This window comes from Centruroides vittatus, unplaced genomic scaffold (genome assembly GCF_030686945.1).
Source record: "Centruroides vittatus isolate TY-2023 unplaced genomic scaffold, ASM3068694v2 contig_4, whole genome shotgun sequence".
Lineage (NCBI taxonomy): Eukaryota > Metazoa > Arthropoda > Arachnida > Scorpiones > Buthidae > Centruroides > Centruroides vittatus.
Window position 1 is genome coordinate 1,352,221 of NW_027122214.1, and position 27,586 is coordinate 1,379,806.

General features: G+C 29.7%; 1 protein-coding gene across 1 annotated transcript in view; it reads right to left on the reverse strand.

The window, feature by feature from the left end:
• Nucleotides 1-27,586, reverse strand: part of LOC136976253 (protein argonaute-2-like) — a 104,963-nt gene that overhangs the window by 44,911 nt on the left and 32,466 nt on the right. The window contains exons 7-11 of the mRNA XM_067271476.1: nt 20,303-20,386; nt 11,217-11,280; nt 5,147-5,218; nt 3,805-3,852; nt 2,159-2,281 (exon numbers count right to left, since the gene is read on the reverse strand). Of these exons, the coding sequence (XP_067127577.1) occupies nt 2,159-2,281; nt 3,805-3,852; nt 5,147-5,218; nt 11,217-11,280; nt 20,303-20,386 (391 nt within the window). The remainder of the gene's footprint in view (nt 1-2,158; nt 2,282-3,804; nt 3,853-5,146; nt 5,219-11,216; nt 11,281-20,302; nt 20,387-27,586) is intronic.

Consider the following 27,586-nt stretch of genomic DNA (forward strand, 5'->3'; position numbering starts at 1 on the left):
TTAATGGAAAAGTTGGAATATTGGAAGGTATGTGCAAGATGGGTCCTGCAACATGGTGGTGAGCTGATATGACAGAGGCATACAAAAACTGCCACAGCGCATACAAAAATGCATTGACTGGAATGGCGATTATGTAGAAAAATAGATAAGTGTTCAAGCTTTAAAACGTTATTATATTATATATATTATATTAAATACATTATTGAAAATAAACATTTTGTATTTCTAAAAAAATAGAAGACCTTACTTTTGGAATTATGTATTGTATGTATTTTTTTTACACAATCATATTAATGCCATTAATAATTTACTAATAAACTTCTAATAATGCTCATCTGTATTTCTTAACACAATTTCAATAAGAGAAAGCTGTAGTTATCAGCTATGGTTCTTCTGTCCTGTTATAGTATTAGGATCAATCTGATTATAATGAAACATGCAATACTTTCACTCCATTTACTAGTCACTAAGTGTTAATGTTAATGGAAAAATAAAAATCAAGTTTAAGTCAGTTTATTCGACTTTACATCTGTCCGCCACAAATATTGAAGTCGTAATATCACTAGAATTACATACATTTACAGTAAATGTTAATGTAATCATAAATCCTAGACAATGAAATATGAAAATATCTGTGACTCTGTGTTGTCATCTTATTTAGTGGTCTTTAAGAGCTGAATATTGGCGTTTTCCACAGTGGTTCCAATATCTACCATTTGGCATCGTTGTCAGCACCACTCGTGATTTCAACAAATTGAATGTAAATATTAGTAAATTTAACATAAATTAGCTTATTTTCTACTATCACAAAATAATTTTAATAACTGTATTTGTTATTTAAACTTACAAAATCATTTTATTTTATAATGTCTTAGAGCAAACCACATTCACAAATAAAGAGTCTACGATGTACTGTAAACATGTACTGTACTGTACATTTACAAGTATGTATGTACATGTATTCATAAATTTAGATTACTTTTTTCTGTACTATATTAAAAAATAAAATTTATTTGTTTGTAAGCTTAGAATAGATTCTTATTAACCATATATTATTAAAAATGCATTTATAAAGAAAATACAGAACTGCAAATGGTTATTTGTGGTTTAGCCTAGTGACAAGTAAATTTAACTTAAGTCGTTTTTCGACTTAATTTGCCTCTCCTGGAACCAACTACCAACATAAGGTCCTCACCTTATGTTGGTAGTTGTACCTGTATTTCCATTTAATAAGGTATATATCAAATAATTTTCATCATTTTGTTAGAAATATAAAAATTACAGTGATGCCTAGTTATGTTCCTGTACATATTGTTAATTTTAAATTTTCTATTAGGGCAATATAATAGCAAATTTAGTTTATGTATTACAAATAGTTCAGGAGTTTCAGAAACACCCAGTCCCAGAAAGTGTAGCCCCAAAATTATATGTAATCTATAATGATTCCATCATGGTGTACATATAATTTTGGATCACACTTCTCTCAAAATTCATCCAATTTTACTTATTCTCTCTGTCTCAGAAGACTAATTTCTGACTGAATGGAGACAACTATTAAACATCAATACAATAAAACTGACAGATACAATACATATGTTATTTTCCAAACTTCAATCTTTATATAAATAAACATTAATATTTCTACTTATTTTCAATTAATGAAATGGCTTTACCTTTATTATAATTTTTAAATCATAACTATTGTTTGTTCATTTGTCAAATTTGAATATAGATCAACACAAAGATGTTACATTCACAGATTTAATTAATATTTTATTTACTATATCTGGTAAATATTCAAATCAAACTAACAAAACACTTTCCATGAAATTTCTAATCTATTTAGGCTTCTTACAATGTTTAGCATAAAAATTATGTGTTATTAGCTAATAGAATGAAAGCCTAATCCATCTGCAATGTTTGTTTGGACTAACAACAACTTTAACTTTTTGAAACTGAAAATTATTTCATTTCTTAATAGAATTTATATACAATTTCATAATTATTTTAAAATATGTTTCTATTAGAATATCTTACAGTCATATTTTAGAATAATTGATTTTATAACCATTCCATATACTTATTGAAATCAAAAATAGATTTTTAAGCTGAATGTATTATTCTATTAGAACTGATTAAGAACATAATAAAAACTTACCCGTCCTCCATATTGCAATTTAGGAGGAGGCAATATTCTTCCTCTCACCTCCATCATAGTATTACTGATAGATAAACCAAATTCTCTAACATATTTATCATTATTAAAATCTGCTTTCCGAACCTAAAAAGAGAAATTGAATTAATATACACTCCTCAAAAGTGAAATTACAATGCCACAAAGGAGTGCACCTAGCCACATGCACATTGCAGGACATGTAGAAGGGACAGAGATATGCAAATGATGAAAAGAATAAAGATATGCAACAGACACCTGTTTAATTAGTAATAAATATGGCCCCCTCAAGTAGCTATATAGACCACTATATGACAAGGCATACTATCAATGTGGCAATTAATGATTGCTTGAGGTATCTCTTGACAAGCTGTGTCCACTGTAATTTGTATATCATCTAAGGTATTTGGCAGTGGTTCCTGGTGCATCTCACATCAGACAAGGTCCCACAGGTGTTTGATGGGAGAGTGAGAGATCAGATGAGGCTGTCAGCCAGGAATGGATGTAAATTACATTCAGGCTGATGAGAGTTCACCATGCAATGTGCAGTCAGGCATTGTCTTGTTAGAACATTGTGTCAGGTGCACCAGTGCCCAAACCACAGGCCCCACAATTCTTGTGACATGCTGGTCTGCTGTCACAGAATCAAAAATGTGCAACAGGGCTGTCCATGGATCAAACATGATGCCTGATGTGGAGCCAGTATGATACTTGGAGAAAAGAACTGGCACATAGCATTCCTCAGGATACTGCCACACTCATCATTCCTCCACAAACAGAAGTGGATTCACCTGTAAACAATACCTAATGCTATTCGGTGGTTCAGTTGTGATGACAATGACACCATGCCAGATATGAAGCCCTGTGGTTAATGGCATTCCTATTGCTGACTGCCATGCATGCAGTTCGAGTTCATGTGACCTGTTGTGAATGGTTTGGATGGACACAGATATTGCACCCATGATGATGACAGGTGATTTCAGATGTCATGTGCTGTGACAAATGGGTCCTGACAAGCTGTTCAGCAAATCTCCAGAAAAGATTCATTCCCTCTTTGGTGTGTTTGCAGATGTTCCTGCATCCATCATGTTGTACATTGTTGGGTGGTACTCAAGTCATGCCCAACTCAGTTTGTCATGGCAACTGCACACACTGACAAACCAAAGTTGTGCAGCTTCATGACACATTCTTGTTCCTCAGCTGTTAACTGGTGGTATTCAGCTCACTGTCATTTTCTATACTTCTTTGAAAGTTCAGTTGATGTAAACCATCACTGATAAAATTTATGGCCCACACCAGCTGCTGGTGTTTATAGCCCAAAACTGGGTACCACATGATCCAATGCATATGCAAACTTAATCATTTGCATATCTCCATCACCTCTACTGGTTCTGAAATTTTCGTGTGATGATGTACATTCCTTAATGGTGTTGCAATTTCACTTTTGAGGAGTGTATAAATAAACTATTTAAAAAAAAATATATATATATATAACAGTAGTTTAACACATAAAACATAACAATACTTTGTATTTATAGTTCTTATTTATTGACAAACATTCTCCAGAAAAGTTATTTTTAACACCATATCTATCATGTAAAATAAATTATATGAAATCCAGCATCTCTTACCAAATTGTTAATTTCTCTTTCACGATCTGGAGCTGATCTAGCTGTTGCCTAAAAAAAATTAATTATTAATTGAAATTCAGTTGATGATAAATGTATAAATGTATGCATGTATTTATTTGTGTTCTGATATATATCATAATTTGAAGTTATGAATGTACAGTACATACAAAGTTACATACACAACTCAAAAGTTATAACAATAAAATTTTTAATTATTTCAAAATTTTATTAAGATTAACATTCAGTTAAGATTCATTTCATATTTTTTAACTGCACAGCATACTAAATTATCATCTGATTTTGTTAACTTAAAAAGTAAAATTATTATTTGTTTTTAGATATTTTTTAAAATGAAACGCAGTTGGATTTGTCTGTCTCAAATACGTTTACTTAAAAACCCCTTTATCTTGAAATTTATTTTCCTCCTGCATTTTCAGCATAAATTCAATAAATTTTCCATGTTTGTCTCAAATAATTTTCTTCCAAAACATTATATCTCAAATTATGGACTGAAGTGTCAATTATAAATTTAAAACTCAGCAACTACATTCTCATAGCATAAACTGAAGTTGAGAAATATCTCTTGCAATACAGTATATAGCTGCAATTAACACTGCTTTTTCTCTGATTGGCTATGAGTTTGGCTTGAGTATTATTGGTTGAAGAAAGTTAAACATCAGAAACTATTGACACACTATTTCTGTTAAGGTATGTCAAAAATGTTTTATTTATACATGATACAAGTCTGTACTATACTTGTTATTGTATTAATAAGGTGTCATACCTCTAATCAAACTTATTACTGTTTACTGTGTAGGACCCTATATATCTCAAAATCTGTTCAGCTGAATTTTTTTTTCTTGTTCTGTGAGATTAACATAGACAGGTTCAACAGTATAAATCATGTCTGAATGTAATAAGTTAATAAAAAGTTATAATTTTCTGAAATATTTCTGAATGTAATAGGAATGTACAATTGTATGTACTGTACAACATGAATATGTGATTTGTAGCTTGCAAATATTTTCAAGTGCACTTTACTTCTTTTAAAATGAATTAAGAATAAAAAAATAAAAAGATAACTATAAACTGAATTCATGTCAGTGTTATAAATTCAATAGTTTTATGAAAGAACAGTTTCATAGATGAATGAAATTCTGAAACTTAATTTTTCTTTTAATGCCAAACCATTCATTTTATTTCAATACAATATTAATTTTAAAAAATCATTTGGTAATTTTATTCTGTTATTTCCATCAAATCTAAAAATTAAACTTATCAAAACAAAAGTAAAAAAAAAAAAAAAATCAGCTTTTATCACTTATTTAGAATAATTACTTACTTTAATCATTGTTGAAGTCTGCATGTCAGTTAATTTTTTAATGCACCTCTGTCCAGCTACAATATTGCAAACCTGAATATAAAAGAAAAAGTTGAGTTAATCACTATCAGCATATACATTCATAAAAGCTATCTAAAACAATAACAACACAATTAAAATTATTGTAATCTATTTTCAAAATATTCTATTAAAGATTAATCATCCACTTGTATACTGGTGTAGTAAATAATTCACTCCTAACAACCTTTGAAAAAACCAGTAATAGTTAATTGAAACAAACATTTTCAACTGTTAACTTGGTCTTCATCAGGTTATAACTATTGAGATTCGTTACAACTTCAAAACTCTTTCAAAATGTATTCAAACTTTCAAATAGAACTGTTGTGCGCTCGTGTTGCCATGGAATCATAGGTGCTGTTGACATATGTAACGCGCGTGGCGCAACAAAATAATGTAATTATATTCCATATATAAATGAAGGGATAGGGATGTATGTTAAATAGAGCTGTGGGGAACTTCCCCTTCGTAACAGAACTTCCAAGCTTGAGAAATGTTACACGCATCTTTAGAATTGATGCAGGTTGTGCGCAGCCCAGCTTTGTATATCTCCAGAGTTTCCAGGGATCATAGATGGTCCAATTGGTGGGAGAGTTTAATCAATTTCGCATTTTGCAGATCAGCCCTTATGCCCGGGGTCGAGGCATACGTGGACAGGGCAGTGGTGTCTCTGTTGCGCTCAACGTATGTTTTCAATTAACTATTACTGGTTTTTTCAAAGGTTGTTGGGAGTGAATTATTCAAAATATTCAAATCTTTCAAAAAACCTAATTCAAATTATGATAATTTCAATAGGGGAAAATACAATTAAGAAATAGAATTTCATAATAAGATTTAATTGATACAGTATAAACATATTTCTTAACTGAAATCTTTTAAAATAAATTTATTTGAAATTCAAATCTATTTGTCTGTATGCTCACTCAGTATACATATAGAAGCAAAAGCAAATTGAAATATTTTTCCAATTTAAGCACTTCCATCAAATTGGTACTTTATTTCTGTATAATACATTTATAGCAGGTCACTAACAAAAGCAATATGTTCCAAGATCCCCTGCATAAATTGAAATTTGCATTACATAACCAACTCTCATTAATTATTAAGTATTTCATATACAAGCCTATCTATCACACATTTTTTATATAAAATAAAGCAAATGCCAGTAAACACTATATTAACAATAAATAGCATGATACCATAAATCATAAAAAATACCTTTAAAACACCTTCATATTTTTCTCTCTCTAATGTTTTCAAATTTATGTAAATGAGACAAAGAGAAGCACTGATATCACATGAACATGATGTATTCCAAATGAGAACACCAGATAACAATGTTGTCAGTAGGCATTCTCCACAATATCTACTTCAAGAGTTATGAATTTTTTAAAACTTTTTACCTATAAATATACTATACATAGTGTGTATATATACTATGGGAGAAAAATGTAGATAATGAGAAATTGGCAGGTATTTGCAGATATGAAATAACAAATAGAAAAAAACTGAAAATTTTTCTGTTATTTCATATCTGCAAATACCTGCCAATTTCTCAGTATCTACATCAGTGGTTCCCAACCGGTGTTCCGCGGAACACTGGTGTTCCATAAGCATCTCCCAAGTGTTCTGCAGATTTAGTCGCAAATCGGAAAGTGTACAATCGTATTCGAGCCGCCGAATATCAAAAAATTAAAATCATAAAATTTTCATAAACTTAAATATATATGTACGACTCGTACTTATGGAGTGTACTACTGTTTCGAATAAGATAAAGGCAATGATAAAAACTGAATGAAATATGTAAAAAACATCAGGCACAAGTTTCCCATTAAAGTTATTTAGGTATATTTTTTCCTGTCTTAGAATTGGCATTAATAATATGAGTAGATATTTTGAATTATAACTGCTCAATTCTAATAAAATAACTGATGACAAGCTTATGTATTTCATATTAACTTAAGTAAGTGTTCCACTAAAGAAAATTGCTCACAAAAGTGTTCCGCATCCTAAAAAAGGTTGGGAACCACTGATCTACATTTTTCTCCCATGGCAGTTAAATTATGCAGGAGTAGCAGCACTACCAGACAAAGACTGAAGTGGGTCCTAGTGTTTTAACACAAAACAAAAATGAGTTATTTTTATTCTGGGAATGCATTATTATGAGCAAGATGATGCAAGACTTCAAACATCTTGGAAAATAGCACAGATTTAGCATGCAATTAAGAATTTTTATTTTACATATTTTTCCTTTTCTTTTTTTTTTCAAATTGTTAATAGTGTAAACCTGAACCATGTTTCAAGTCTGCATAATGTGGGTCCTACTGTATCTATCAAAAACTCATATGAATTTAATGCATGTTTTTACATTTATTTATTTGTTTCTTAAGTCTTCTATATCAAAAGTTATAGGTTTATTCTTTAAAAATTTTAAAATTAAAAATAAAACAAACCAAAAGTAAATTTATTTTCTGTTTAACTTTAAACTAAAAAAGCACAATTTTTAATTTATTAAATATTTACGACAACAGATACTTACACACAGCACAAAATTTATTTTTTAAAATATGTTTTATTTTTAAATTATATAATAGCTAAATGTTTTATAACAACAATATATTTAATAAATACAAAATTTTCAATCCTTAAAAAATATTTTTAGTGATATAATTATTTGCATATTTACAAAACAATTAACAAAAATAACAGTAACAGGTAAGAGATTAAACAATTTTTAATACTTACCTTATACATACTCTATTCAATTTATATTATTGACTTATTAGATTGCATTAGTGTTGTTTCATACTTTCTAGTTATCTTAACACATGCACTTATACAGACGATAAACAGTATTTTATGTTATTAATAGTATGCAATATAAATGTGTGTTTTTCAAACAATTTGAGTTAGTTTTTCCTAACAAATCAACAAGCATCTAAACAAAAAGACTCTATTGACAAAATATTAAAAAAGGATAAAGGTATGCGTCTCCAAGACAAAATTTAGGGCTTGGATTATCCGCAGGAAAAATAAACAACTATAGTTGCTTGCTCCTATGAATCAACCATATATCAAGAACAAAAAACAGAAAAAAAAATTAGAAGTCTGGTAGCATCATCATAGTCTAAAATAGCAAACTTCAGTGTCAAAAATTTATCAGAAAAAACCCATATCATGCATATGAACTACAGATCACAAAAAATTCTTGTTTTTCTATTTTCTTTTGTTTTTCTATGGATAATAAAAGAACTAAAAGTGTTTGTTTAATCCCTTTAATTCCTACTCTAGAACAAATATGTTTAAATTTACACAATGCTTCTGAAGGAGGGTTTAAAAAATTTTAAAGGAATGCTATACACAATGTAAAGATTGTAGGCAGGGAGTGTAAAATTCAAGAGAAAAATTGAATGAAAATCATGTTACTAGAAACTATTGTATGACTTCCAAACAAAGACAAAACAAAAATTAATTTTTTTAAAAACTAAAAACTGTCATTCAAGCTTTAATAATTATTTTTAATTTTTACTTGAAATAAAATAATTTCTTTAGAAAATAAAATCACATTTCCATACAATCATATATTTTTTCAATGTATTTATCCTTTCTATATTTGTTGCAATTTTTTCAGAATGTAACCTGAATATATAAAACTACTGTTTTCATCATTTGAATATTTATTTATAAATCTTAATATTTTCTTGACTTATCTCAGAGTTCAAGGTAATAAGCAAAGAAAGATATTTTGTTTTATTTACTAAACTATATATGTTTAAATTTACACAATGCATTAGTGTTGTTTTATTCTGTTATTTCCATCAAATCTGAAAAATTAAACTTATCAAAATAAAAGTAAAAAACGATTTTTTAAAATATCTGATAGTGATATATCAGAATGTATATATCACTATCATTGCTTAATTATATAATAGTGAACCTAGGACACTCTAGTATCCTAGAGTGTCCTAGGTTAGCTCTAGTATCTCGCTAACCTTATTATCGATTTCTTTCATAAATTTCTGTTTATTGAATCATCGACTGGGTGCTATTTACTATATTTTGATACTTTCAAATTTTAATTTAAAACTGTATGATTAAGATAAAATTATGATTAAATTATTTAAACTGTAATTATACACTATTTTCTGTCTATTTCCATTGGTTATTGAAAAAGATAGCTAATGAGTATGAATAGCAAACATTTGAAAAAATAACTCAGTATCTTTATTTAAAAGTGTAATAAAGATAAAATAAAGTTTAAAAAAAATTTTTTTTTTCAAACTAATATTTACACTAAATTTATCATAAATTCTAAATTTCTAAACAAATTTTAAAAATTTGTTAATTTTTGCCAAATGTTTATTTCTTATTCATTTATTTTTTGTTTGTATTTTAAAAAAAGTTTATCTTTTATTTATTTATTATTCATTTGTGTTTAAAAAAGTTTTGCAATATAATCAATTAAAAAATTTCTGCAGACATATTTTTATTATGTAAAATAATAATAAATTGTTTGTTACTTTAGCTAACTTATCTTTGCTTTAGTTTTTCAAATGCTTAGCTAGAAGCAGAAAAAATATCAGAATTGACTCCAAATATAAATAATTACTGAATCATTTAATGCACTGACACTTTGCTAAGATCAATAACTTTCAATAACTATATGACAACTATGGTTTCAACTGAAATTATGTCAACTGTGTAAGTAACAAATTTTCTATTTATTACTTACACAGTGAAATCAAATAAAGCCAGTAGTTTTGCTTTTATATTTTATACTCTCTGGAAAATATATAAATTATCTAAATAGCAAAAAAAATGTTTATATGTTTATTGTTGTTGTATTCGTTATAACAATAATCATAGGCTAATTATGTTTGTATTTGAATCATATTTTCAAAATTTTAAGGATAGCAGTGAATCATCTTCAGTTAAGGTATTTCTAAATCATCCTTATTTTACAAATATTCAGAATAGAGTGGAGATTGTATATTTATAAAATGTTATTATCAGGTCAGTCCATAAGTTCCTGCGCATTTTTATGACCTTGAGAAAAATCTTGTTTTGCTGTTAAAAATGTCAGTCTAATGTGATAATTTTTACATCGAAGTGTTAAATTGGATCTCATTCATATAATACTGTTCAGAATTGTGAACATTTCAGTTGTTTATTTTCGTTAAAATGAAAGTAACGGACGAATACAAAAGACACGTTTTATACTTTTTACTTTTAAGTGGTGAGAATGCTACAAATGCAGCCAAAAAAATAAATACTGTACATAATCAAATCGTAATTAGTTCAAGGACTGCGCAGAAGTGGTTTGAAAGATTTAGAAACAATGATTTTAGTGTGGAGGATAAGGCTCGTACCGGAAGATCCGTCGACTTCGAAGTCGACGGATCTTCCGGTACGAGCCTTATCCTCCACACTAAAATCATTGTTTCTAAATCTGTCAAACCACTTCTGCGCAGTCCTTGAACTAATTACGATTTGATTATGTACAGTATTTATTTTTTTGGCTGCATTTGTAGCATTCTCACCACTTAAAAGTAAAAAGTATAAAACGTGTCTTTTGTATTCGTCCGTTACTTTCATTTTAACGAAAATAAACAACTGAAATGTTCACAATTCTGAACAGTATTATATGAATGAGATCCAATTTAACACTTCGATGTAAAAATTATCACATTAGACTGACATTTTTAACAGCAAAACAAGATTTTTCTCAAGGTCATAAAAATGCACAGGAACTTATGGACTGACCTGATAGTTTTTATAAATTTTCTTATGTTCACACTGAAAAATAATGTTTACAATTCAAATCACTGAGTCAAATATTTACACATTTTTAACCAACTGATGTTGAAAGAATATTAAAACAAAATAAAAATGAATAAGTTAATTATTATAAAATTTAATACTTCATTTAATGAAAAATAAAAAATCAAAAATATAGACAATGCTGACAATCATTAAAAATTTTATAATTATTTTATCAAATAAAATTTCTCACCTCAAGTGGCAAATATGTATGTTTGTGCTCCTGACCTACTTGCAAACAAGGTAAATAAGGATACCTGAAATGCAAAATAAAAGCTAGAGTACATGAAAAATATCAATGTATAACCATATATAAATAAAAACAGCATTTATAATTATCATTGTTAAACAATAAAAACAAATACATAAAAATAATAATTCTATATAAAGTTATTATTTATATCCTTCACATAAAAATCAATTCTATTTTCATTATTTGAATTATTACAAATTAGAAAATGGTTATATCACTTTGCTCTGACTCCATCCAAAGAAAATTAGAAAGCAAAAAGATAATGAGCATTACGATAGAAAACAATAACTATGAAGTATTAAAAAATAATTTCCCTTGATTCAAATAACTTTCTAGTATTCTCATATTCACATCTAAACTAGAAATTTTAGATCAATTCAATTTAAATTATCCTTATTCATAATAGGCTGTAGCCTGTTACATCGGGGAGTTATAATTACAATATAATAGAAATACGTTTTATCAGCACAGTAGATGGTAGATTAGTGTAACCTATACACGTGATATACGTTTTCCTTATATATCAATGTTAATTATCCTTTAGTTAACGCAATGATTACAAAAGTTTTTTGCAAAATTGTACAATTTGTATATTGTACAAGTATTTGCTAAATGGAAAAATCAATACATTTGATTTTCCTCCCTAAATTTATTTAGCTGACTCAGACCCATTTTAATTCTTATTTCTTGACCCTCCTTGCACTCATAGAACATGTGAAATTTAGTTAATATTTCATTATATTTTAAGGAGTGAGATTTAGAAAATTCTTAGATTTTGTTATTTAACATGATCATCTCTTTGTTTAGTGCGAGTTGAATAAAAAATTTTTTAATTACAAACAGTATATTTGTTAACATATAATTATTATTATATGGATATTCGAGGATAATACTATACCATTTCAGTTTTTTCCAGTTATGCATTTCTTCAATTTCTTGTGACAATGAGATTTCTAGAGTACTTTGGATTAATTGGGATATAATTAGATCACTAATTTCAAATTTTTCCAAAACCAGTCCTAAAGAAACACCATAATTATTAACAATACTTTTCATTTGGTCTATCCAAAATCTTCTTTGCATATCTTGACAGATTTTTTTTGTATAACAAAGTCAGCAATTTAGTAGATAAATTTCCGTTATCTCTAATCATAGTCAAAAATTTAATAAATCTTTTTATAAAGAAAGGAGTAAGTTTAAATCTGTTAAGTTCTAATCTGGGTGCATATTGTGCATATCCCAGGATATTATATTCTAGTGTAAAGATTTACGGACAAATTTGTTTTGGATTGCAAGACTCCATATTGGTGAGGCATATCCTATGGCATTAATGATTATCGAATTAAATAGTTTAAAATGAACAATTATATTCTTTAGTTTAGTTTTGGTAAACAATCTCACCATATTATTGATTAAAACATTGGATTTGGCCTTAATTTTTTTGAAATGTTTTTCACAAGATAAAGTTGGAGTCAGAATTATTCCTAAAAACTTTGTTTCTTGTACTATTATAAGTTGCTCATTATTCAGGTAAAACAAAGCAGATTTCTTGGGGAGTCTGGACCCATTCCGAAATATCATTATTGATGATTTTGTTGGATTAATTTTCAGTTCTAATTTATCAAAATAATCGTGCACAGATTTAATATTTCTACGAAGAGCTGCAGCTGTCGGCACTACTATCACGACACAGTCAGCGTATGATATCGAGTGGATAATTTGTCGATCAATGGTAAAGCCATCATCATCCCGTTCAAAACATTCGTTTAAATCAAACAAAGAAATTAAAGAGATGTGGAGACCAGGGGTCACTTGTAATAAACCTCTCTATATGTCCAACAATGGCCACTCCCCGATGTCTTGTTTAACTATTACTTTATATCAGCCAAATAACTCTCCTATTATTCTCACTACATAAGGATCAGCATATTTAGTCAACTTTCTTTTTAATGCTGTAATTACCACAGAATCAAATGCTTTTTCTATGTCCAGAAATAGTGTAAAAACTTTCTCTCTCTTCTTATATAGTTGCAGTTGGACCAATACAATTAATGTGAAAAGAGCTGTTTGGGTATCACCATTCTTAATAAACATAAATTGCATATTATTTCTATAGTTGTTTCTATTTATCCAGTCAGAAAACTTTAAACAACACTGATGTAAACAGCTTACAAAATGCCAACAGGAGGGCAATAGGCCAGTAGTTGACAGGCAGGTTCCTTTCATCTTTTTTAAATATCATGCGAAAAATTACTATATTCCAATTTTTGGGAATTATATCTGATTTATAAAACTCATTAAATTGTCTAGCCAGAAACTTAATGATATCTATCAGAAGGTTTTTAATTATATAGTTCAGAGGTGGACAAGCAAGAGTTCAGTGGGAGCCGAAATTAGGTTTTGTAAAATGATTGGGAGCCGCAGTTCTGTACTGTCGTGGCAGATAGTATGGTAAGGCAGGGAAGGATAGGGTGTTCCCCATCCGGGTCGAGAACTTGTTTCAAAGAATAGATTTGAAATGTCAATTTAATTTATTGCACCAACTTGGAAATAAATTACTAAATATTACATATATATAATTACATATTTTCACAAAATTGTGGAAATAAAACTGTAAAAATAATAACAAAAAGCAGAAATTAACACTTTCAGCAAGAGCCACATTTAACTCAAAAAGAGCGGCATTTGCCCATGTCTGATATAGTTAGTGATTGTATCGAAACCAGGCGCTGATTTTTCTTTCGTTTTTTTAATACAATTGTATAAATTTTCCGAATTGAATACTTCTTCAAATGGCTGCTTCAAGGGTATAATTAATTGATTGGTTATCACTTTATTATAATTTTTGTATTTATCTGAAAATTCTATAAAATATTGGCACCGACTTTTGTATAACACACAACATTTATCATTCATTTTTCGTGGAGTTTTTCGAAATTTATTTATAATGTTTCAAAAGTTTTTTGAATACTCTTGATTTTAACAATATACCACTCAATTTGGAAAAATATTTCGTCTTTCTTACTTTTACTAGATTTAAGTATCTTTTCTTATTTTCCAAATAGATCTTCAAAGATACGTCCGAGTTTGTAATTCTGAAATGTTGTAGACTCTGCTGTTTTTTAATTATATGAAAATAACAGTTATTATCAAACCAACATTGTTTATATATTATTTTCTTATTGGTTATACAGCTTTTATAATAATACAAATAAATTAGTCTCATTAAATTGTCATAGTTTACTATAGGTATATTGTTGTACTCTAGCTCTAGTATCTTGCTAACCTTATTATCGATTTCTTTCATAAATTTCTGTTTATTGAATCATCGACTAGTGCCTTTACTTTGACCTTGACTTTTGGCACAAATATGTAACTCATTATCTCCATCTAGTATTCCACATAGTTCCAACTGTACCGGAAATGATCAGATTCATCATTATTTAAAACATTTAACTTTTTGGTGTGATCTAAAATAAAATCAGAGCAGATAATATAGTCAATTATGGACTTACCAGAATGGGATATAAAGGTATATTCAGCAGGACAGTCACTGTATAACCTGCCATTCAAAATATATAAAGCATTATTTTGTACAAATTCTAGTAGTATTCTTCCTTCTATGTTTGTTTTTATCATCTTTGGATACTCTAACATTATTCATCATTATATTGTTACTTTTATATTTTGTATCCATTTCTTCACCTATTCGGGCATTAGCATCTATACCCATAATCCAAAAGTTAATTATATTCAGTTTCTGGACCATAATATTTTGGATTTCATATAATTTAGTTTTTTTTATCTGTAGATGGTGAGAAATATATGGGTATGACGCCTAAACGTGATTCATCCCAAACTAATCTATAACACCACCTGAGTTCAATTTCTACAAATATATAATTGTCATCTATTTTGTATAATTTTAGCTCACCAAGGTATCTTTTTATTAATAATAATAAATCTCCAGAAGGATGACCAAACTTACTAGATCTCCATGCTTTGCTTTCTATTACTATGAATTTTTGTTCCAAATATTCTCTATCTTCTATTTTCAAATTTGTTAACCAGGTTTCCGAAAAGCTAATGACGGAATTAGTTTCCATATGTTGTTGTAGGGTATCTTTATACATCTTTCCTTGAAGTTCTTGGGTATTCCAAAAACTTACTAGAACTTTGGCACCTAGGTAATTTGTAGATAGTCCTAGATTGGAAGGTATGAATGAATCAATATTAGTATCTATCTGGTTTTGTGTACTACATTCTTGATTGTTATCTACTTCTGGCAGTCTTCTTTTTTTTTATTGTGTGAATTGAGAGAATTCCTAATGTCATTACGTGCTTTTGAGTACGTAGTCAAAGGTTTATTTAATTTACTCCAAAAAATTTTTATTTGAATTATCTTATCTAAATTGAGATCATATATAAAAATATTCTCTCCACTAATATAATAATTTCTTATTCTTATTTTGTTTCCTTTTGTCTTTTCTTATTGGACTATTGTATGTAATTTTTTCTTTCTTAGCCGCGATCTCTTACATAGATCTGCTGTAAATATCATTTTTCATTTTTCTTCTGTATTAAAATTAGCTTTCTTTGCCCAGAATTCTTTAAGAATGGAATTTCTAACATATACAGAGTCTAGTATGATTTTCATGATTGGTTTAAGATCACTATTTGTTATCTTGATTAAACTTTCTATATTGTTATTTGATATACCCAAATCTGTGTTAATAAATTGTTCTATTTCAGTTAAATACTCTGTAGATTTGAACAGGTAATTTACAATTACAATGTTTTCGTCAGTTTTTTCGTTAACTAATTGGTCAATTTCGAATTCTAACATACTTTTAATCTGGCAATTTTTTTTGGTAATTACATCCATTTCTTTTAACTTTTGCATGATTTTCATGGTTTTGCTTTGACTTATTCTATATGCTTCTTTCAATAAGTTGACTTCTGATTTTATTGTTAGAAGCTCTGTATTTAATTGTGTAAATTTTTCTTGTATTAACTCATATATTGATTTCAAGGAGTATTGAGGTTCTTCTGGCACTTGTAATTTCGTTTCTCAAATTGTTTCAAAATAGTCCTGTATTTTGGCATTTCTCACATCATTGGAGTCATAATTATAATATTCTTGCTCAGCTTGATAGTATTCTTCACCTAGTAACACTTCTAATTGATTATCTCTATTGAGTGTTTTGGAATAGTCTTTGTGTGGCCTGCCGCACTCCCTTCTTTGCATAGTCTGACCAATTTGTTGTGGCAAACGGAACAACGGCCCTGGATTTGTTTCTATCCCGGCCATAATTAACAAATAAAAAATCAAAATCAAAGGTAATCTATTAACATACATCCATTTTCCAAAGGACATCATGCAAAACTTTTGGCATTTGTCAATTCTAACAAGTCTAAGCCAATACATTCGAATAAAAAGCATGCCAACACCATTGATGACTGATGCAGAGCCCCAAATTTTAGATTAATTAATAATATATCAGTAAAAGGAAGAAGGACTTCTCCTTTCAGCGACATATTGTTAATACAGATGGTTTTAGCAAATGATGTCAAATCCTAATTACCAAGATTTACCAAGAATAGGTGAATATAAAGCTAGCTGGTAAATAATATATACTAATGATATGCATTTTTTTTCCAAAAAAAAAAAAAATACAGAAAAGCCATGAAAAATAAAAAGTTAAATTTTCATATTTATGCCATAGAGGTAATTTTGCTTGTGATTTTATACATGAATATAAATATTTAATGATTCACATGATTCTCAGCTTTTTTAAAATCTGTTTTAAGCTTTTATAATTAAGAAATCAAAATCTGTTGCAAGTAGTTTAGATAACTTGAAAGTTTTTTGACAGTTCATTACTTTTTGGTTTGAAAAATTAGCTGGTGTTATTATAATTACTAAATCCAATAAAAATTCCATTTACCAGAATTATAACATTAGCAAACAATTGTCAAAATTAGCTTGTTTTTTTTTCTGAATTTTGAAAAAATGTCGTGTATGCCTTTTCTTCCAATTTATTAAAACCTAATTTTATAGAAAGTGACTTAATAGTTTTAATAAATTCATTATTCTACTTGTATCTTACATCAGTATAAGCAACAGAAATAAATTTAGACAAACAGCTGTTTCAATCTTGAAAAGAACTGCTGCCACAAGCTTCAAGTCTTATCTATCCTAAATAATAAGAATATAGTATAATTGAAAAAATTTTAAACTTAAAAAAAGTTATTGATTTTTTAAATTACTTTTTGTTTTATTATATTGTGAGCCCAGCATGTTTTAAGTTTTTCATTTCTTGAATTTTCACTGATAATTTAGGTAATATATAACTTGCTATCCAAATTCAAAACAAATTTATTTTTTGAGTAACTTCTCATTACTTTTTAAAATAATCACAGCATTACATTAATGAGCTATTTGGACCCAACCTAAAATTTGAAAAATATGTATCAGAATTCCAGTATTCTTGTCATTATTTTAAAAATTTTAACTTTTTTATTATGATATTACAAATATATTGTGCAAAATTATAGAAATATAGCTGAAGATAGTAAGCAATATTAATTACACACACATTTATTTTAATTATTACAATTATTAACAAAATAAAAATGTAAATATTTGATGCAGGCAATACCATAACATTGTAAATGACAATCTTCTCTAAATACATTTTATTGAAGAATTGAATTATAAATGCAATGTGTTTTGATGAAAATAAATATTGTGGCAATATTGGCACTGTAAGTGGCTGTATTTTGATGCTGAATTTATATGAAGCCATAACGTTTAACCTATCCCATGTTGAAATTTTTTCCATCGCATGTCACTCCACACTGAATTTTTGTAGATGTCAAAGCTTAATGAAAATTCCACATTTTAGAAAAAAATTATCATGGCTATTGTATCATCCAAAATTATTTTTTTTATTTTGCAAACAAAATAGACATATTACTAAATGTAAAAACAAAAAAAAATTATATTTCAGAAGTTAGTTTTAATATAAAAATTATGCCAACTAAGGGACATTTACTGTCAAAAACATCCCTATGCAGAAACGAGATATCTTGGGTTCATAGGTCAAGGTCATTATGTTTTGACCCGAGATATTTTAGGAATACCAAGGGACAAATTAAAATGCCAAAGTGCAAGTCACATGGCTTTAGGTGCTTAAAATGTTACAGCTTATATTTACATCATTTTGATATTCCAGAAAATTTGTAACCTACTGAGTTTTTACCATTTTATTGTAAAATTGAAATGAATTCATTCACTAAAAAAATGTTTTTTATCTCTTCCAAAAGTTTTTTTTTTGACATTTACAACATTATGGCATTGCATGCTTCATTTAACAAAATTACTGTTTTCTTATATATTATTATTGACTGCAATAATTTCATATTCTTTCCTGTACTTTTATGTTGACAAATACAATTATAAAAAAAATAATTAAAATTCAAATGACAGATTTTTGTTTTTTGCTATTAATTCTTCCTAATGATGGTATTACTATTGTTATAAAAAGTTTCATTCATATGAACTTTTTAACAACATTCTATATAAATTTTAAAAAGTCTATATTGATATCAATAACATTATTATATTTCAAAATTAAAAACAACACAATTTTTATGCTCAAAATATAAATTTAAACCAGTAATATTCTAATGGCTAATAAAAACCATAAATATTAAGAACCACATTACACAAATGAACTTGATGTTAATCATGCATTTAACTGATAAATAAGACTGGTTGTATTTTAGCATTTAATTTTCTACTTCTGTTTCACTTAAAGTGCAACTATGTGAGGCTCTGAATTTTTTAAAGATTATTAATTTTAAGATTATTAATTTTAAGAATTTAAGCAAACATAATTTAATTTGATTTTAACCAAAAACCAAGTCCTAAGTTTAATCTGATTTTCCATGCAAAAGTTATTCTGCAGGTTAAAACAATCATCCCAGATAACAACTGACTGTGTCATCCATTTTCTTTTACCCAAAAATAGAAAAAATAACAAAATTGTCTCATTTGCCTAAAAGGACAAGCTGACCAAAATTCCAACTTCAATAGGTTAGCCTTTAGAAGAGAACCACAAGGTTGAAAAAAGTAAAAGAAAGAAATGAGGAGAGAACCAGACATCAAACAACCTTTGAATATGTCATAAATTATTAGAACTTTTCCAATCTTTTTTAACATGTGGATGTCATCCCAGTTAGACAAACATTACAAGGTCAAAGTCATTTATCAAGCACCAAGATCAAGACCCTATTTAATTCTTCAGGTGAAACTGAGGTGATTCTCTCTCTTGTAAAACACATAAAATGTGTTTTGTAAATTCTTTATAAGAATGGATTAATTAAAAATCTGTTAACTGTGAATCTATATTTAATCTATACTTAACGAGCAATTATTTATTATGATATCATCACAATGCTGGGCTGCAATTTTTAATAATATTTTAAATTTATTTAATTTAAAATATATGCTGTCCACCTCAAATTAGTACTGTAGTGTCTTGCCCCTATGCATCATACTTTTCTGTTAGAGAGATGACCAGCATGACTCCATTGCTAACTCCTTTCAGGGGGAAATTTTGTAATTGAAATAATGACTTCTGATTTGCATTGGAAATTTATATATAGTTAATTGGGGTCCACTGCCCCTAACCTTTCCATATCTGGTCTTGAATTTCATTTATCTAACACCATTCTCAAGATTAAAGAAAGACAGATGGAGAGAGGAACAGTGGAAATTTATAGGTCTACACTTTTTTCAAATTGCAACCCAATAAACAGCAAAACCTCAACTATAGCAATACAAATTATAATAAAGATTAACAGTTAAGGGTTGAAATAGGAAAGTGTCCAAAACATTAAATTTGTTTAAAGAACAAGAAGAAATAGCAGCATACTACACAACACTTATAAATATAAATATAAAAATTGTCTATTACAATTAGTTTAATTAGTTGTTACATTATTATTTAAAAAATTACCTTAATTTCATTTTGTATTTATCCATAAAATATTTGGCAACTGTGCATTCTACAGTTTGTCCATTATCGAGTTGAAGAGGAAATCTATAAAGAAAAATAATATACATACACACATATAATTTTATATTTTAAATTAACATAAAAAATATTTAAAAGCCTTCTGCAATATAATTATACATAATGTTTTTTGTTCAATATATGAGCTGCTCACTTGCCAAATTGATTAACTCCACAAAACAAGAAGTATAAAAATTGATAATATATTAATTTTTAAAATTCTTTTTAAACTTTAAATTTAAATAAACATTGTAGAAAGTATTTTTATATACTGTTATATTAAAGCATAGCTTTAACATAATATAAAAAATTAGTTACATGAAAAATGTAAAAAAATAACAATTATGTTAAGGATTTACAAATGGAGTTAATCGATTTGGCCTGTGAATGGCTCATATATTACTTTAAAATTTTAGAAGTTTCTTATATTATATATATATATCAGATAATTAATAACTGAATAAACAACTTTTATAATACTTTTAGATATAATATATCAGCAACTAGTAGTTCTGGAAAGAATTAATGGTAAAGAAATCCCTTAAAAAAGGATTTTATAATGTATTATTTTTTAACATTAAATAAATAAAAAGACTGTACACCAAGTTCTCATATAATGCAGTCAATGCATTCTTTGAAACTAAGGCATTAAGCTAACTGACACAATGAAACAATTTTGCCATAAGCTAAATGGTTAATATTCTAATTGGATTGTGTTTGCAACCTCCAGCATTTATTTCCTACTTCAAAGAATCAGTTTTACAATTAATAAAGAAAATTCAAAATAATTGTAAATGATTACAAATGTACTTGTATCTTTACTCAGCAAAACAAATTAAACAAAGTAACATTAAGTGAGGACTTGCTGTATTATATTAAAATAATAATTAAAAAATAACACACAAAAAATGAATGAATATACTAATTTCTAATCATTTATAAAAGTATATATTCCTAAATGTGAATGTATGATATAATAGTATTGTAAGAAGTTTTTTAGAGAAAATCCCGCGAGGAGGCGAGAAAAAAAAAGCAGGGGGCACTAGTTGTTTTTTTTTTCGACAAGAAGAAGAAGAAGAAAGATGGCTGCTTAGTCACTGTATATAGTCTTTTTTGTTATAATTAAAAATTAGTTCAGTCGTTTTATCATCGTTGCCTTCTCGTGTCTTTTAAAACAAATTGTACACTTCAGCCGGAGTCGTACAAGAATTGGCGCAGTCGACAGGATTAGCTGATGTGCCACTACCAACCACGTCTACAAGAAACGAGCCGAAACGAGTAAGGCGCACAGATGAAGGTAGGAAGTCTTGAAGTTTAAGATTGAAGCTAAAAGTGTAAAATTTTGGTCGTAACCGAATCAAAGTTATAGAAAAGTTTAAGAGCTAACTCTAGGAAGCAATAGCTTAAAGATTTAGCGTCGATATTAGAAAAAAGTAAAGAATTTAAGTTGACGACCGTGATTTGGTTAGAAGCTAACATGTCTACGGTTGAAGAAATTAAACATGATTTAGAAGGAAGGACCATTGAATATTTGAGAGAGGAATTGGAGAAAAGGCAATTATCACGAGTCGGTAAAAAATCTGAATTAATAGAACGACTAACTAGTGCAATGTTAAGTGAAGAAGAGTATGTTAACAAGGCTAGCCAGGCAACGGAGGAAGAAGTCGTTAATGAATCTCCTTCTGAAGATCAAGCTGTAAATTCAAATCCTATGAGTATGATGCAAACGCTAATGGAAAAAGTAATATTATTAATAGATAACCAGCAACAGACAGTGCGAAACCCAAAGGAGACAGTTATCGAAGTACAAACTGTACCTGATTTGACGAGTTCTCTTCCTGAATTTAGCGGTACTACTACAGAGAGTGCTGACGAATGGTTGAATTATATTGAATTGACTCGAAATCAACAGAGACTAACTGAGACCCAAGTTCTTCCGCTAGCCATCAGCAAACTGAGAGGAGCAGCAAAAAACTGGCATAAAGCAATGGGTTACCAGCTTAACAATTGGACTGAGTGGAAAACAAGCCTAAAAAGCGAATTTGGTAAAAGACTGACGTTGAGAAGGTGGTGTGACAGAGTGAAAGAAAGAGAACAAAGACATGATGAGAGTCTCACAGATTATTTCTATGCTAAGCTGTGTTTGTTACGTACCAACTGTCCTGTAAATGTTACTGAAGCTGACGAAATTGATTATTTGCTGGATGGAATAAAAAATAAACAACACACAGTTACTATTGCTACTCATGATGTGCACAGTATTGCAGAACTACAGCGTATAGCGCGCAAGATAGATGAGCAAGAGACTGAGGTCAGGATGCATATGAAGACTCAAGTTCAACAACCTCATAAGTTCCCAAATAATACAAATGCTCGAGTAAAGGATCCGGCTATTGCAGGTGATGCTATTAAACGTACAGACGAGAAGTCAATAAGGAGAGACCCCAAGTGGAATGCTCAGATGCCTTTACAAATGACCCGATGTTACAAATGTCAACAGTTAGGACATCTAGCCAAGACATGTCCAAATGAAAATAGTGCACAGGCCAATGAATACAAAGCTGAAAGAGGAAGTACAAAAGAGATTAAAGACAGCAAGAAACAAAAACAAACGAGCAGCGCTTTAAACGTCAATGCTAACAGTTCTAAAGTTCATAGCCCATATATTAATGTTGAAGTGCTAATGATAGGAAAGATAAGAGCCCTTGTTGATACAGGTTCATGTCGTACAATAATTCGTCGGGATCAGTTACCTGTTGGTATAAGGATGTTAGATGACGACACCACTGAGTTCACTGGTATCGGCATGACAAAGGTGAAACCAATTGGATTTGTTGATCTACCTATTCGGTTGCAAGGACAAGTCACCACAGTGAAAACAGCAGTGTTCGAGAACAACCCAGTCCCTTTGACTTTGGGAGTAGATTGGATTGGCCAAGCAGGAGTGAAAATGACATTGAAGGAAGATAAATGTGAAATAGTCACAAGAGATGGTAATGTGATTCCAGCACAACCTCCCATTGAAGAATCAACACAAGAATTATGCTTGTTACTTCCTAGTGCTGTAGCAATACATACAACGGAGAGTAAGACTAAGTTTGAAGATCAGTGGAACTATTATCCCCATTCTGAAGAATTTGACGAACTACCAAACCCAGAAGAGTTCATACTTCAGAGTACAGAGAGCCAGGAATTAATTTTAAATGAAGAACAAAGGAAGGAAATTGAACTGCTAATTAGACAATATGACCGTATATTGCAAAATGAACCGGGAGAATATGATAGAGTTCATCATCGTATAGAACTGACAGACAAAACGCCGGTAAGAAAAACACCATACCATTATTCTTGGAGTGATCGAGAATTTATTAATGCAAAAATAAAGGAAATGCTTTCGTTAAACATTATACGAAAGTCAAATTCACAGTATGCATCTCCAGTCGTATTAGCCAAACAACCTCACCATGTTACGACAAAAATACGACTTTGTATTGATTATCGGGATCTGAATAGCAAGACAAAACGCGACTCATTTCCATTACCAAGAATAGATGATATTCTAGATAAGTTGCATAACGCCAAATATTTTTCGTCTCTTGACCTTGAGAGTGGTTACTGGCAAATTCCGATGGCAGAAGAAGATATACATAAGACAGCGTTCATTACAGCAGACGGATTGTATGAGTTTAACAAAATGCCGTTTGGGTTATGTAACGCTCCTGCCACTTTTCAGAGGGCGATGTCAGAATTGTTTCAAGGACAAGAAGGAATATTAGTTTACCTGGATGACATCATTCTGTTTTCATCAGATTACGAACACCACAAGAACTTAATCAAAACAGTACTAACAATACTAGCAAAAGCTCATTTAAAGATATCACCACAGAAATGCCAATGGGGATTAAAGGAAATTTCTTGTTTGGGATACCTTGTGAATGGAGATGGCAAGCGACCGAATCCAAAGAAAACAGAGGCTGTTAGTCACATAAAAACTCCTACGACCAAGAAACAGTTACAATCTTTCCTGGGACTTATGTCGTACTACAGGAGGTTTATTCCAAACTATGCCTTGATTTCAGCACCATTAAGACGAATGATGAAAGCAAACAACTATGAATGGAACGAAGAAACTCAAGATAGCTTTAATAGATTGATTCAGTGTCTGAGGGAAGCACCTATACTTGCCCACTTTGACCCTGATGCTCTAACTGAGGTACACACTGATGCCTCTCAAGAAGGTATCGCAGCAGTACTCGTGCAGGAACAAAATGGAAAGAAAGTTGTTGTGGAATATGCAAGTCGAAGTACCAGTGATACAGAACGCATTCTTCATTCGACCGAACTCGAAGGGATCGCAGTACACTGGGCCATCTGTGAAAGATTTCGACATTATTTGGTTGGAAAGAAATTTACCCTATACACTGATAATTGGGCAATCAGTTGTTTAAAGGCTAAAAGAAAACTTGGACGCAAACTCGCTCGCATAGCTTTAGAGTTACAGGAATATGAATATGACGTTAAGCATAAGAAAGGAGCTACCAACGTACTACCTGACATTTTATCTAGAAATCCAATCCCAGAATTAAACGTACAAATGCTGAGCTTGGAGAGGAGAATCTCTAGTGAAATCGAACGTCATCAAAGCGACGACCCAAAATTAGATAGCATAATTAGAATATTGAAAGACGAAAATCTCTCACTAGAAGAACAACGTAAGTGTACTTCTACAAAGAATCGTTTTGTGCTACAAAATGACATATTATATCATTACGATGTTCAAGATAGAAATCATTTACAACTTGTTGTACCAGAGAAGCTCAAGCCTGAAGTCTTGAAAGCCAATCACGACAATATTTTAGCTGGCCATTTTAATGCAGAGAAAACCTTGTCAAGAATCCTAGATCACTATTGGTGGGAACATATAGTGAAAGAGGTTAAGAGTTACGTTAGCAGTTGTCAAGTATGTCAAATGAATAATGATTATCCATCAAAAAACAAAGCTTTCTTACAAACAAAGGACGTACCGTCACGGCCCTTTGAAATGTTGGGTCTTGATCATATTGGAATACTCCCATCAAGATCGAGAAATTCAAAAAGATGGATTTTGATGTGCATAGATTATTTTACCAGATATTTAATCGCTATCCCTGTGAGTAGTTTAAGCACAGAAACTACATTGAGAGCTTTACAAGAGAGTGTATTCGATGTGTATGGATTTCCAAAGACGATCATTTCGGATCAAGGAACGTCTTTTGTGTCCGAAGATTTTGAGAACTTTTTGGAGGACCATGGCGTTCGTCATATCCGAACTTGCGCTTTCCACCCCCAAGCAAACGGACTTGTGGAGAGAACAAACCGTACTCTAGAAGACATCTTTAGGAAATATTCTAACGACGATATCACAGCTTGGAAAAGACATGTATCAACAGCAGTGTTTGCTTATAACACAACAAAGCACAAGTCAACTCAACAAAGTCCTTTCTACTTGCTCCATGGTTTTGAGCCAAGAACACCAGAAACACAAAGATTAGGGGAAGGACAAACTCTGAAAGAAGCTGAGAATAGATTGACTGAACTGTTTATTAATCGGATACAAGCAGTTGAAAATCTTGCTCAAGCTCATGATCAGAATAAAACATCTTTTGACAAAAATAAGCACGAATCGAAGATTAAGGAACACGACTTAGTATTGTACCGTCGTTTAAACAGACATAAATTTCAGAACAAATGGAAAGGCCCATATATAGTAAAGAAGATGGTAAATCCCGTCACCTATCTTATTGAGGGAATTCAAGATGATGACAACAGGATCGTACACGTGAGTCAGATCCGTCCTTATCATCAAAGAACCGATCGAGAAGGACAACGTGGAAATGAAGCTACGAACAAAAAATAACTGTTACTAATGTCTCTAGAAGATAATTTTAAACAAAAGCTGTTGTTTTGTATAAAAGCAGTCGTAGCCGAGATGTAAGAAGTTTTTTAGAGAAAATCCCGCGAGGAGGCGAGAAAAAAAAGCAGGGGGCACTAGTTGTTTTTTTTTTCGACAAGAAGAAGAAGAAGAAAGATGGCTGCTTAGTCACTGTATATAGTCTTTTTTGTTATAATTAAAAATTAGTTCAGTCGTTTTATCATCGTTGCCTTCTCGTGTCTTTTAAAATAAATTGTACACTTCAGCCGGAGTCGTACAAGAATTAAGTAACAATCCTTATTAATGAACATCAGAAAGTTACACTATACAAAAATAATAAATTGGAGTATCAGCTAATGCCATTCAACAATAGTTTAGATAACCAAATTATACGCAAAGTAATATCTCCTAATAAAAATTTGATTGTCATTCCTTCAATTCTAAAAAAATAAAAAATTTTCAATAATGATACAGAATATATTTCTGTGGCTAATAATTTGACAATTAAAATATCAAACAACAAAAAAATTATGTAGTAAATAAAAAATACACCGAACTTTTGATATAACTTCTATTATGTTATTAGTACCTGTATTTATAGAAAACCACTTCAAAATAATCACCTGAGCTACTACACACTTTTGCCAATGTTTAAAACAGTTTTGCAGCCCATTTTGTGTTAACCTCAAGTATAATAAGCAAAACATTTTTCATCTCTTCCGCTTTTCAGATATTGACTATGACAACACAATGTGACATTGTGTGACAGAGCATTGTTATACTATCATGATGCTCTGTCACAATTCCTACTCCATGTTAATGCTCTGACACACTGTTTACTTAATTAATGAATATACAGCAAAACACCAGATATCTGTACTTCCATAGCCTCCTTACTCACCAAACCTTGCTCCTATAGAATTTAATATCTTCACTAGAAAAAAGTTCTATCAAAGATTCAAATTAACGTAATAGATAAAAAGTGCTGCAATGACTGCATTTGAAATAACACAAATGGGACTGCAAGAATGTTTTAATAAGTGGTATAAACATTGGCAAAAAAGCATAGCTCAGAAGATGCTTATTTTGGTTTGCTCTTTTATAAATACATCTATTATTATTGTAATAAAAGTCAAATGAAAATTTGGTTTATTTTTGACTTTACCACAGATATATCTTAATAATATGAGTTAACAAAAATGATTAAAAAAGTAATTTGCTGGTTTTAAAACAAAAATTTATAATTTGGTAAGATCTAGCAACTCACTTATACTTAAATAACTAAACTAATTCATTTCCTATACAGAAAACAGAAA